The sequence below is a fragment of the Delphinus delphis genome, chromosome 7 (assembly GCF_949987515.2).
Source record: "Delphinus delphis chromosome 7, mDelDel1.2, whole genome shotgun sequence".
NCBI lineage: Eukaryota > Metazoa > Chordata > Mammalia > Artiodactyla > Delphinidae > Delphinus > Delphinus delphis.
The window spans coordinates 68,802,150-68,815,480 of NC_082689.1; the positions used below are offsets into that span (position 1 = coordinate 68,802,150).

The 13,331-nt window shown below is 38.9% G+C and overlaps 1 protein-coding gene across 1 annotated transcript in view; it reads left to right on the forward strand.

Annotated features, from left to right (window-relative positions):
* Positions 1-3,826: 3,826 nt before the first annotated feature.
* The window catches only part of KCNH7 (potassium voltage-gated channel subfamily H member 7), a 453,648-nt gene continuing 444,143 nt past the window's right edge, over positions 3,827-13,331 (forward strand). Inside the window, exons 1-2 of the mRNA XM_060016676.1 lie at positions 3,827-3,902; positions 5,570-5,800. Coding sequence (XP_059872659.1) covers positions 3,827-3,902; positions 5,570-5,800 — 307 coding nt within the window. The remainder of the gene's footprint in view (positions 3,903-5,569; positions 5,801-13,331) is intronic.

Consider the following 13,331-nt stretch of genomic DNA (forward strand, 5'->3'; position numbering starts at 1 on the left):
TTAATTTCATTGATTTCTATTCTATGCTATTGAAAAATATGAAACAAATTATATTGTTTATTTGATCCAAAAAGTTTTCATTCTCTGTCAGTATAAGAATGTCACTTAAATATCCCATAATGGTTGATACTATTTCCTTAAAGATTCAAGCATTAATGTACGATACTTAAATAATTTCTAACGTAGGATTCTTAAGCAGGGCTCCATTAATTCTGTGGGCTTGCATACTTGCAAAACATAATTTTGTGTGTATGAAATTTATGGAGTACTTACTATGTGGTAGGCATTGTTAAAAAGTTTTAACATACTGTAAATCCTAAACTACTTAATTTTAAAGTAACAGAGATAAGTAATTTTAAGAATACATCTGAATCTATTCTCTATCCTCACCCATAAGTGTCCTCTGTTCAGTGTTAATCTGTACACTTGATAGGATTTCAGCAGTGGAACTTATGTGCTTTGTTCAGTATTGGGACTTCCAAAAAAAAGTCCCAAATTGCTAAAAACTTATGAAACCTGGCTTCAACACAAAATCTAAAGTTCATTTTTATAGAAGGGGACTGAAGGGAGGGGTGATTTTCCAGCCAGCAAGCAGCCATGATTGCCATCTTCTCGTTTGATTCTATTATTGGCTGAATATGGATTGATGTACTTGTCTCCACTGTACCACTGTATAATGCATGAACACGATTACTGGGGTAATTTAGAAACAGGATGCCTTTAATCTTCTGCTCAGATCAATCAATTACGATATATAGGTTATAGACTGTCCTATGATCTTACACTGAATCCTTAATAGAACTAATCTTAGAGCTAAATGAACTTGGAAAAAATGTGAAGCCCACAGTGATTGCTCATATGAACACAGACAATGGAACTTTAACCATTATATTGTGTAATTACCCAGAACCAATGAACAGAGACCACACTAAAGGTGGTAGGGAAAGAAAGAATACTTTGGGGAACAAAAAGTCGCTTTTCCTCTTGAAGAAGCCACTTTCCCTCCCTTAAGGTGGAATTTCAAGGGTTTCCAGACTCAATAATCTGTGAAAGTTTGTATCAGACTCATAACTAGAGACATTATGCACTGTTACCTTCTGCATGCCAATGCATCTTGTCATATGACAGATAACTGTGTTTCCAATGTGTGCATTTGGAAATGCCCGTTTCTCTTTAAAGCAATATTCATTCACTGAATTTACATGTGAGTTGAACACAAAATTTTGCCATACAACCTTTCCATAGCTTAGTGTTGTGTTATTATGCCTTTATAGTGTACATGAAACCTTAATTACAATGCACACAATGTGTGGTTTGTTCATTTTTTTCTGGAGTCCTTGATGCATTTTGGGAGGAATACATTTGAGCTTGGGTTCAGCTGAGAAGCTAAGTAGAAAAAGAAGGTATTTTAGAAATGGGATGCCAGTAGAGTTCTGTGTTTCTTCGGACATCCAGTGAAGACAAGTAGTCTATGTGAACATATCAGGGACACTTGCCTGAGTTTGCAGTTCTATTGTCTGTGGCTGGATGTAGACAGAGAGCAGTTGCTAACGGCATAGTCAGAGTCAGCACCATGGATAGCTCCACACGTTTAGTACCTGGGGGACGAACTCTTGTTTCACAAGCCCAGCTGCAGTCAGCAAACAGAAAGATCTACTTTTACTGAAAACGGGGAGAAAATAAAGCCGTACATTGGAGGAGCGTGCCTTTTTATATTCCGAGAGAGGGAACTTCACGGATTCAGGAAAGCTGAAGCTACCATAAGAGCCTAAGGGTTGTCATAGATTTCTTCTTTTTAAGTAAATCTAACCGGAAAATTCAACATTCCCAGGCAATGTTCCTGATTTATTTTCGTTTTTCTGATAGGAAAGATTGAGAATTGCTTAGGTTCTTGTTTTTTTCTTTTTCTTTTTTTCCCCTTGGCTTGAGTTTTCTGGAGCATAAGTAAAAGTTATGTTTATTTCCTCGTTATTTATTACAATCCACATGACTCACTTCTTCTTAGCCCTTTGCAGTTCCATTCTCATTTTTTTCACTTCAGACTTCGAGGTTGTAACTGAAAAATTATGAACCCGAGTTACTCAAGGCACAGGCAAAGCAGGTTAATGGGCTGCGAGAACACCCAAAACTCCATCATGTAAGTAGGTGTTTTGATAGGACCCTTATCGCCAGCAGAAATAAGAGATTTGTCTGTCTTCTTGTTCTGTAGGTTGTAGTGGTGGCAAATTCCATTTAGAGAAAGGGGCGTGGAAAGGGCTGACTACTTGGTTAAGGGAGGAGATGACATAAATGAAGGGAAAGAAGCACGAAAAACTAGAGAAACAACTTAGAAAACACCCTCCCCTGGCATGGCTTGTCACATATGATTTCGTAAGTCTCCAGGAGGACTATTTGGGCAGAAGTGTATGTATACCATGAGATTGCCGTGTTGGCAGGCTCTGAGAAGCAAGAGCAGAGAGGACTATTCTCTCCCTTGAACCCTTTCCTATCATATACGAGGTGATTTCTTAGAAATGGTAGAAGAAAGCAGAATGGTGTCCCTAGTGTGTTCAGGAGATGAGTGGCATGGGAGGTCACACCAAGGCTGGTAACTCTTAGCCCCACCCACCTTTTGTTCCTGCCCCCTCTTGCCCAGCCTCGCCCATTTCAAACTCCTTCCTTGTTTTGTACCAGTTGCTTACACAGTCTTTGGCCTTCTTATCTTTCTCGCAGACCTTATCACCCCCAACCTTGCAACTCCTCAGGGGTTCAAGCAGTGAAACCGGGCATGCTCAGCGCGGCGCCAGCAGCCTCCGGTCTTTGGGAGGCGCGGCTCAGCGCCGGGCTGGGACATAGTGCCAATTGAGGCCAGGCTTCAGCACCCACCTCCGCTGAGCCCAGGCTTCCGAGCTGCGCCCCGAGGCGCAACCTGCAGCCTTCAGTGGTTCATCCTCAATCTTCAACCTCCTGAGCCACCAGGGCTTAGAAATAGTCTTCACTGAGGGACCGTTTTCCCACCTGTCTTTTCTTTGCAGCTAAGGGTGTTTTAGCTACCGCGGCGTGAGGAGCTCAGGAATGGGGCCCTGGAGCTGGTGGCCATGGAGATCACCTTCCCAGAGTAGCTGTTTGTCACTGAGTTTTGGAGATTTCTTGGCTGGCTTCCGCTAAAGCACGCTTGAGTAATCCGAGCTGTGGCGGTGCCCAAGCTCCCGGGATAAAGGCAGCGCGCGCGTGCGTGTGTGTGTGTGTGTGTGTGTGTGTGTGTGTGTGTGTAGAGGGAGAGGGCGGGGATAGAAACGTCAACCACCCCCCACCCCCCAGCCTCCTATTCTTTCTCCCTTTCCTGCAAAAGCCGCCCAAGTCTTCCGTCCCGCCGCCGCCCCCCCCCCCCCCCCCCCCTTAGCCATCCTCACAGCTCTGGGCCACCGCCAGGTTAAGCCCATTTGCGCTGGGAAATCGACGCTGTTTGGGAGAAGAGAAACAGATCGATTGCCCTTGTGACTCCCCGCCCCCTCCCCACCGCACCCCGCCCCCCACCGCTCCCTCCCTCCTTCCGTCCCCCGCCAGCTCCCCTCACCCCGCCTCCTTCCCGCTCCCCACCCCCAAAGCCTCTCCGCCGCGGCAGTCCGGTGCGAGGCCCCCTCCGGAAGGTGAGGGGAATGGATTGGACTCCGGTGGGGAAAGCGGGTGTCTAGAAGTGGTGCTAATGGGAAGAGATTTCTGGTTTCAAAAGAGGATGCTCTGCCACAAAGAGCGGCTCGCGCGCTGGCCTGGGCTCTAGCCGAGGAGAGATCCCGGGAGAACTCCGGAGCTCGCGGGGAGCGCTCCTCGGAAGACCGGGGTCAACATGCCTGTTCGCAGGGGGCATGTGGCACCACAAAACACATTTTTGGGGACAATCATACGGAAATTTGAAGGGCAAAGTAAGTTCATTTGTTCTCTTCTCTCTCCCTCGCTTTCTGCTTTGATAGTGCACTTGGCGTCCGCCGCTTCCAAGCTGAGGAGACGGCAACTCCGGGGCTCTGTCAAGTTCAGAGGCTGTGAAACCGAGTCAGGAGGTTCGAATGGCAGCTCGAGTGTTCTGCCTGTGATATTAATTTTGATTTACATTTTAGATTATGGTCTCCATTATAGGAGGCAATTTGATCCTCCTCTCCCACTGCTCCATTATCTGCCTTGCTACTTAATGCCCTACTCTTGTACTATCTTACAGGGAACGAACTAGTGTAACATGGGTTTATATTTTGTGGCCGTTTTATTGTAGACTTCCAGAAAGTCGGGAGCAGGGCAGAGCATATTATTGGAACAAGAGAATGTTAATGGTAGCAGCGATGTAAATGGCTATGCAAACTGTATTTTATTACCTTGGTTAAACTGCAAGGCTGTGTGGTATGACAGAGATGCTTGCTTTTGCTAGTTTATAGAAGCTAAACTTTGCATTGAATCAATGCAAATCCCAAGCTGGATAATTTGGGAAAAGTAATATCTGATCCGTGTTGATTCCCAAGGCAAACAGTTCATTATTTAAAGAATATTTTTGTCCCTTCATTATCCCCTTAAATTTCCACTAGAAATTTAAAAATTGAAGTGTAATAAGTAAATCGCACAAAGACTGAATGCAGAGAAATGTAATATTCTCATATGCACTAATTATGAGGAATAAATAATTGTTATATAAATACATTAATTTTAGATCCTATACTTGTTCATTTATATTTGACATTTCCTTAAAACTACATTAACACACATTTATTTTGTGCATTATGCAGTTATTTTGACACTGCATTTAGTGATGGGAGGATATAGTACTTTGTGTTCAGAATAAACTTGTGTATCCTGTTTCATATTTTATTTGGGAATAGTAAATATAATTTGTGATCAGAATTAATAAGCCCTTTGTACTAAAATCCCTACTACCATACAAAAATGCAGGGTCCCCCAAAGTAAATGTGAAAAGGTGATAACATGATATTTACTGTGTGTGTGTGTGTAAATATTTTTGTCTTCTGGATAATATATATTATGAAAAGGTGAACCTTTGCGTTATTAAACTACTAATTAACGTGAAATAATTTCATTGCTAATAGTTTCAGGTTTTTTTTTTTTTAACATGATGTGTGTAGTATGCCTTAGAGAGATAGAGAAAAGCCAAATCCAGGAATAATAACTACTTTAAGAAAGTTGTACTCTAAGGGCCAAGGTTGAAATGAGGAACCTGACAGCTACAGGATGCTTCACTGTTTTGGCATCGAAAATACCTTACAATTAAATGGCATTCTGGAACTATCAGTGGGCCAGCTGCTTATCTGAGTGTGCATTAGGACCCTTGAGAGTTACAGGGCTTGAGAACTAGACTATTTGGGAAATGATTCTCAAAATTTGAAGAAAAGCTTCTTAATACTTTTTGTTAAAACTACTTAGGACCATTAATTTCTTATTTAGAGTTCTTTTTTCTTTTTAAAATCTGGGCAGTTAGCAATATGGGAAGCACCTGCATTTCAGATCTCCTATTATGCAACAAATTGTTCCAGTGTTTATGAGAATCTTGAGGAAGCTTTTTAAAAGGTGCCTTACTATCTTTTTATTACAGATAAAAAATTTATCATTGCAAATGCCAGAGTGCAGAACTGTGCCATCATCTACTGCAACGATGGGTTCTGCGAGATGACTGGTTTCTCCAGGCCAGATGTCATGCAAAAGCCATGCACCTGCGACTTCCTCCATGGGCCCGAGACCAAGAGGCATGATATTGCCCAAATTGCCCAGGCGTTGCTGGGGTCAGAGGAGAGGAAAGTGGAGGTCACCTACTATCACAAAAATGGTAAAGTTTATCCATTTAGGATTCCTTATGTTTTATTCCATTAAAATGAAATTTTGACAATTGATTACTGAAAGTTCATAGTGAGAGAAGCCCCTAATATTCAATTGGAGATATATGATTTGCTTGTAGTGTTGCAGGATTCAAGAAATGTGGAGACTCTCATTAGTGGACTAGTAGGGACAATTTCTCTTTTGAATAAGGGTACTCTGTACTCTTCAAAAGTCCAGTAACTTAATGTCACTGAGGACAAAATGCCACAAATCAATCTCACTGTCTTCCCTAAGGAATAACTTAAAAGCCAATAATTTCCTGGTTGCGTTGATATGCATTTAGTAGGAGAGAAATAAGGTTTTATTTGCTTGAACTTGAAAAGATTTCACAGTCTTGTAGAAAAATGTATATCTGGAACTAAGACTGTTACTGTTATAGATGTCTCTTGGCTCTTCGGCTTTATTTGGTAGGCAATGCCTCTTGTTTCTTTTGATCCTTTTTATATAAGATTAAGGATGATATATAGGAACTTATAAAATTGGTCTAGTAAACCTATGTCTATTCAAATAATAAAGCCTGTTCATGTATTCAAGATTTTTCCTAAAGTAAGAAATGGAGAAAAGGAACTATGATATGTAGAATTATTAGTATTCATTTTTATAGCTGCAGCAAAACTGGCATCTGAAACTTAAGGTCATACCTCAACTTCAAGGGCACTCCTCCTCCTTTTTTAGTCTTGCTATGGGAGCGTAAGCATGTTAGACCTGTAATAGTTCTCAAAGAAATGGGCATGCATTCATTATATACATAATGTATGTATATTAACTCACATGTACGAATATTCAGATATACCCATTTTAAAGTATATACATTCTCAAATGTGAACGCTTAATGATATCTGACAATTTAGAACTTAAAGATAAATCAATTAAAAATGCATGTTATAGTTTGTTTTGTTGATATTGCTTATCATTTTTTAAATTCCATTGATAGAAATCAGTGAGGCAGAGGGGTATCTGGTCAGATTTTTAGGTAACTCTTAAGATTTATAAACGAGTAAATGAGTGATATGTTATAGCTTATATCATATAATGACTCATCATTTGGTAAAATACATTCTAGCAGGGAAAAGCTTTAGCTCTTCCTCTTATTTTCTTATAATTAAATATTTCATAATAGAAAATGTACAACTCTTAATTACTGGATTTTCCTTAACATCATCTTAAGTGGGTATGAATAACAAAGTGTGACTGGAACAGGTTTGTATAACTTTGGATTAATCTGGAATGAAATCAGTTATATCATTACCAGTCAAAATAGAGATAGGGTTTAAAGTTCTCCTTTTCCCCCTACTTTTCAATCAGTAGGGTTGGCATACTAGAAATAGCTTAATTGCTCTGTTGTCTTGAAAGCATTTCTTGGACAGAGGCTCTCACTACTCAAATGCAGTTCATCTTTTTTGTGTGTGTATCTGATGCCAACAGTTGAATGTCTGACATTTTTTCCCATATGAGTATCTATCACGATGTCCCATAGTCTGTATTGTGGTTACTGTAGGGTGTGTTGGTCCTAATGTTTTCTGGTACATTTAAGAATTTTTTCAACTTGTAGAATTTAAGTATAAAATGAATCTGGACTGTATGGATCACTTAGATACTAACTATATTTTCAGACCATATTTTCAGATAGAAAAGAGTGTTATTTATTAAACTGCAAGTAAAATGGTGATGTTTGGAAGCCTAGTTTAACTTGTACAATGTGACTGTGTAAAATGATCTCAAAACACCTTTAAAAACCAATTTAATGTGGAGTCACAAACATGGATATAAAAATTTCTACAGTAAAAGTGCTGGTACATTGACTAATGCAAATCATACCATCAGTGATTTGCTTGGTTATATGAATTAAAACCTCCTTGTTTTAGACAAGGAATCTTTATTTGGAAGCTTGTTTAGGTATATAAATATCAACCTTTGGTGATAATTTTGATTCTGTTGCCTTCATTTTCAGTTGTGACTCAATCTACAAGGGCTTGAGTATCCTCAGAGTCAATGACAAATGCTGCCTATTTTGCTTTTACTGATAATGGGGAAAATGAGGTGATGGGCCAGCTTTTTCTTTTTTTCCAAAGAAAAATATTAATTTGAATGACCTTTGTAGATTGAGAAGACACAGTTAGACTTATTTGCTCTGAATGTAATAAACTTGTGTTTTTGCTGCTAGTTCAGATACCTTGAATAGAATCTTCTGAGTGTATTAGTTTTATTCACATGGCAACTGCAAAATCAGTCAGAGCTTGTGAAGCTCAAATGCTTTGAAAGTCTTCCCTGCCAGCCACTCTACGTTTATAAAAGCAGGAAAGGACAAGATCGCCAGCATTTTCATTGGTTTGTTTCCCAAAGTTTCCTTAATCCTTTAAAATTGAGGTCATTTACTTTTGAGAGGTTCTTGGTTTCGTAAGTATATGCAGTAAATGCTTCCTTTATTTATGCTTTATTTAGCATTTCATTGTAATATGAATCGTGATGCAATAAGCACAATGAGCAAATTAACAAAAAGTTGAGATATACTGTTTCCACTTTTTCCATTCACTCCCACTGGAGTAACAAAAACATGCCCATGGCATTATTTCTGAAAGCTTGTTTTCCAAAGTGACCCAGAGGCTTTATAAGCAGTTTAAACTTTTGATCTATGCAAGGAGTTCACATTGACGTGGTGTATGGTGAGCTGCATGATCACCACTGTGAAGCGATGCTTCCTACAATATTCCTTTATGTGATTTTACCAGGTCCAGTTGGGCTTGCTGTTTACCAGAAAATCAATTTTTTAAAACCTAGTTATTTGCAGTAGGAATATTTGACAGCCCTTCCTTTGAGGATTCTATTTTACGGCTTAAGTCATTATTGCATAAATCATTCTTGGCAGCTGTGAAATATTGCTTGAGGTGATAAAGCTGTAAATCTTTTGACATAAAACTCTAATTATACAAAACTATAATTACGCTGAAGCTTATATAAGGATGGGCATGTATTTTAATAGCATAATATATGTACTTTAAAAACACCTTTTTTAAGCAATAGTGATTGAGAAATAGCAAACACTTCAGCTATTAACTAGCTCATAGTTTGGAGATGATGTTAATAGTAAGGTAACAGAAGAACCATTTAGTTGGTCATCCTTTAATTTATTGCTCATCTGATTTGGGGTGTGTCGTGCAACAGAGCTAGCTAGTTGAGGGGCTAAACTGCTTCCATCACATCTAGATATGTGATTTTTACCTTAAATTATCAAGCCACTCTAAACATTTGGAAAAATCAAAGTAAATTTCTCCAAGAGAAATAAAGGTCTTAACTCAGTAGGAAAACAGGACTTAAAATGCATTATTTTTAGAGGTCAGAGTGTTTCTGTATTTTTGCCACTATGCTTTCAGACATAGTGCAATGGCAACTTTTTTTTTTTTTTTTTTTTTTTAGCAAATCAGAAATATCCCTATCTTTGTGTTGCTTTTAAAGAACTAAAGGATGAGAAGGGACTGAGGGAAGTCCTTTTCTGATCCAGTCAGAGACCAGATCCAGACAGGGCACCAGTCATGCTGAGACCAGTACAAAGTTCCAGAGGTATTGTTTGATTCAACTCAACTCAAAAGAGGTTTTGGTTTGGTAAGATTGAGTCTACCATCTCTAAGAATTATGAGAAAAGGCCTTATAGAAAATGCTGTGTTGTTAGGAGTATAGGTGAAGATGCATACCGAGTGCCACCTCTCTCTCAGGTAAGGTCTTAGGCACTAGAGAAACAGTAGGAGGAGATGGAAAGGAGTATCCAACCTTATCTCTGCTTTCAGGATGTTTGAATCATAGAGTGACTAATGTGCATTTCCATCTTCTAAACCCCAAGATGTTTTCTTGAAATTATTTTTAAAGAAAAACACTATATAGACTATGAATTGAAGAAGCTTTTATATAAATGGAGACCAGAATTTCGGGTTAATTACCACTCTTCCTTTGTTCCCCAGATCTAAAATAAACTTGTCTATTTCCTCTCACCTTTTGTCACTATACATAATACAAACTTATTAAAGAGGCAGTGTAGTTTAGTTAAAATTTTAATAGCTCCAAAATAAATTTTATAATAGCTTTATATGTTATATGGCATGCAAATATTCAGCCCTCTCAATTCCTGAATTGTATAAGTAGAGATAAAGATGGTAGTCTTTAGAGAAAACTAGAAATATATTTTGTGTGCGTGTAATTCAAGCAACAAGAAAGTTTTCCAGGGAGGATCTTGCCTAGAATGTGTTTCGGTGTTCATTTAAACTTTCAGTTTATACATTTTCATGCTCCGTCCAGTAGTATATAGTAACAACAGTAACATAATCTACATTTTCTTTTACATAACTAAACTTCATAACATTTCATGGACTCTAGTTATTGTATAGAATTTAGATTTGATCAATTGTATTTGTTGATAAAATAAGAATTCTCAAGAAACACTCCTCCTCACAGTTTGAAAATTTTATTTCAGTATTGTCCCAAGTGAAAACAAAATGTCCTAAAACTGTGGGTGGGCTCTGTTCATCAGCCCTTTTCCCCACCACCAGCACCATACCTCTAAACAGGGTTGGTGCTGAAAAGAAGCTGTCTTGTCTGCCAGCTTGTGGAATAACTACTCAGTTACTTTCTCACCCAAGGGGCTTGAGAACACGGTCAGCTTAGGGCTATAGGCATAGGCTAGACTTAGTGGGAGGAACCGACTTCTCTGGCTTCTACTGGCTTCCAGTGTTGTTTTTATTTTTATTTTTTGGCTATAAATAGTCACTAAATCAATTACTGGTGGCGGCAGAGAGAGTCCTAGGATAATTCATTCGCAGGGAAGTAGCAGTTGGAGTATAAAATGTTAAGACATCAACATTCATCTGGCCATCTAGTCTAGAAACCTCAGGGTCATTTTCTGTTGTTTGCTCTCTGTTCTCCCTAAACCCAGTTGGTCACCAATTCCTTTCAATATTTACATCTGAAATATCTCCTAATGCCAACCCCACGTTTCCATCATTGCCAAGTGCTCTGTTGAAGCCCTCTTCATCCTTCTTCTGGAGGATTGAGGACTGAAGCTTCCCTCCCTTTACAATTCATTCTCTATAATACCATCAGAGAGCTATTTCTGAAATAAAAATCGCATACCACTGATGACTTATCAGAGCCAAAAGTCATTGTAAATGAATTTCATGTACTAAATAATGAGTACAGCAATCCCATAAGATACATGCTCTTCTTATCCTTATTTTATGAGGAGAACCCTGCACCTGAGAGAGATGAACTCGCCAAATCACACTTAAGTGGTGATGCCCAAGCCCTTAAAAACTTTTCCATATTTTCTGCTCAAAGTACTTAGGTCATGCCTTGGCTTAAAAAGCTATCTTAACTCCTTAAAACTCTCACTGATAAAGTTCTGGACTCTTTAGTATGATACTTGGTGCCTTCAGAGTTGAATTCACTTGGGTTTTTAAGTAGGATGTGTTTAGAGGAACTAGCTGGACCCCCAGCTCTGACAGTAACTAGGTGAACTTGATCAAGTTTACCTTCTTGGTGCCTCAGTTTCCTTTTCTGATATATATTTGGAGAATAACATCTACTTTGTTAGGCTGATTGAATGTTTTATATAGAACAAAGTACATAGCATTATTTATAGTATGGTTTCTTGCCTATAATAAGTGTTTGATAAATATCAATTAGTTGAATATCTTGCAACTCCACATCTCCTACAAATCTTATGTTCCCATAATACTGGACTGCTCAGAGTTTCTCAAAGAAGCCATGCGCTTTTATTTCACCAAGGCTTTGTTCACCCTTCAGAAGTCTTCCTTTACCTATGATAAACACCGCAAAGTCTCTGTGACGGGATTGCATTTCCCTCAGCTTCTCACCCTAAAGAAAGCATTATCATCCTTCCAAAGACAGATCAAAACAAATCTCTGTGATGTTCTTCCTGATGCCCCCACTGCCTGTTCCTGAACATTAACATTCCTCTGTATCTCTACAACCCTTGGTTCTCGACTCCAGGGTAGCACCCCTGGGATGTGCTACGTGTCATTATATGTTATTGTAGTTAATTTTGAGCTCATCCAAAGGAAATACCAAGTCTTATTAATTTCTGTGTCCAGAATGTATGGAAGACAGCCTGGTATGAACTACGTGCTCAATTAGCATTCACACAAAGAACACAGAGAAGATAAGAAATGGAACCATAGAGCTGGGGAAACAAAAAACAGATTAACATCAGGAGATGTGCAAAGTGTGTTATAGGGAAAGTGTGATGTTTTGATTTTTCTTCTTTTTTTTTTTTAACATCTTTATTGGAGTATAATTGCTTTACAACAGTGTGTTAGTTTCTGCTGTATAACAAAGTGAATCAGCTATACGTATACATATATCCCCATATCCCCGCCTTCTTGTGTCTGCCTCCCACCCTCCCTATCCCACCCCTCTAGGTGGTCACAAAGCACTGAGCTGATCTCCCTGTGCTAGGCAGCTGCTTCCCAAGAGCTATCTGTTTTACATTTGGTAGTGTATATATGTCCACGCCAGTCTCTCACTTCGTCCCAGCTTACCCTTACTCCTCACCGTGTCCTCAAGTCCATTCTCTAAGTCTGTGTCTTTATTCCTGTCTTGCCCCTAGGTTCTTCAGAACCACTTTTTTTTTTTTTTAGATTCCATATATATGTGTTAGCATACGGTATTTGTTTTTCTCTTTCTGACTTACTTCACTCTGTATGACAGACTCTAGGTCCATCTGCCTCACTACAAAAAACTCAATTTCGTTTCTTTCTATGGCTGAGTAATATTCCATTGTATATATGTGCCACATCTTCTTTACCCATTCATCTGTCGATGGACACTTAGGTTGCTTCCATGTCCTGGCTATTGTAAGTAATGCTGCAGGGAACATTGTGGTACATGACTCTTTTTGAATTATGGTTTTTTCAGGGTATATGCCCAGGAGTGGGATTGCTGGGTTGTATGTTAGTTCTATTTTTAGTTTTTAAGGAACCTCCATACTGTTCTCCAGGGTGGCTGTATCAATTTACATTCCCACCAACAGTGCAAGAGGGTTCCATTTTCTCCACACCCTCTCCAGCATTTATTATTTGTAGATTTTTTGATGATGGCCATTCTGACTGGTGTGACGAGATACCTCATTGTAGTTTTGATTTGCATTTCTCTAATGATTAGTGATGTTGAGCATCCTTTCATATGATTGCTGGCAATCTGTATATCTTCTTTGGAGAAATGTCTGTTGAGGTCTTCTGCCCATTTTTGGATTAGGTTGTTTGTTTTTTTGATATTGAGCTGCATGAGCTGCTTATATATTTTGGAGATTAATCCTTTGTCAGTTGCTTCATTTGCAATATTTTCTCCCATTCTGAGGGTTGTCTTTTTGTCTTGTTTATGGTTTCCTTTGCTGTACAAAAGCTTTTAAGTTTCATTAGGTCCCATTTGTTTATTTTTGTTTTTATTTCCAGTTCTCTAGGAGGTGGTTCAAAAAG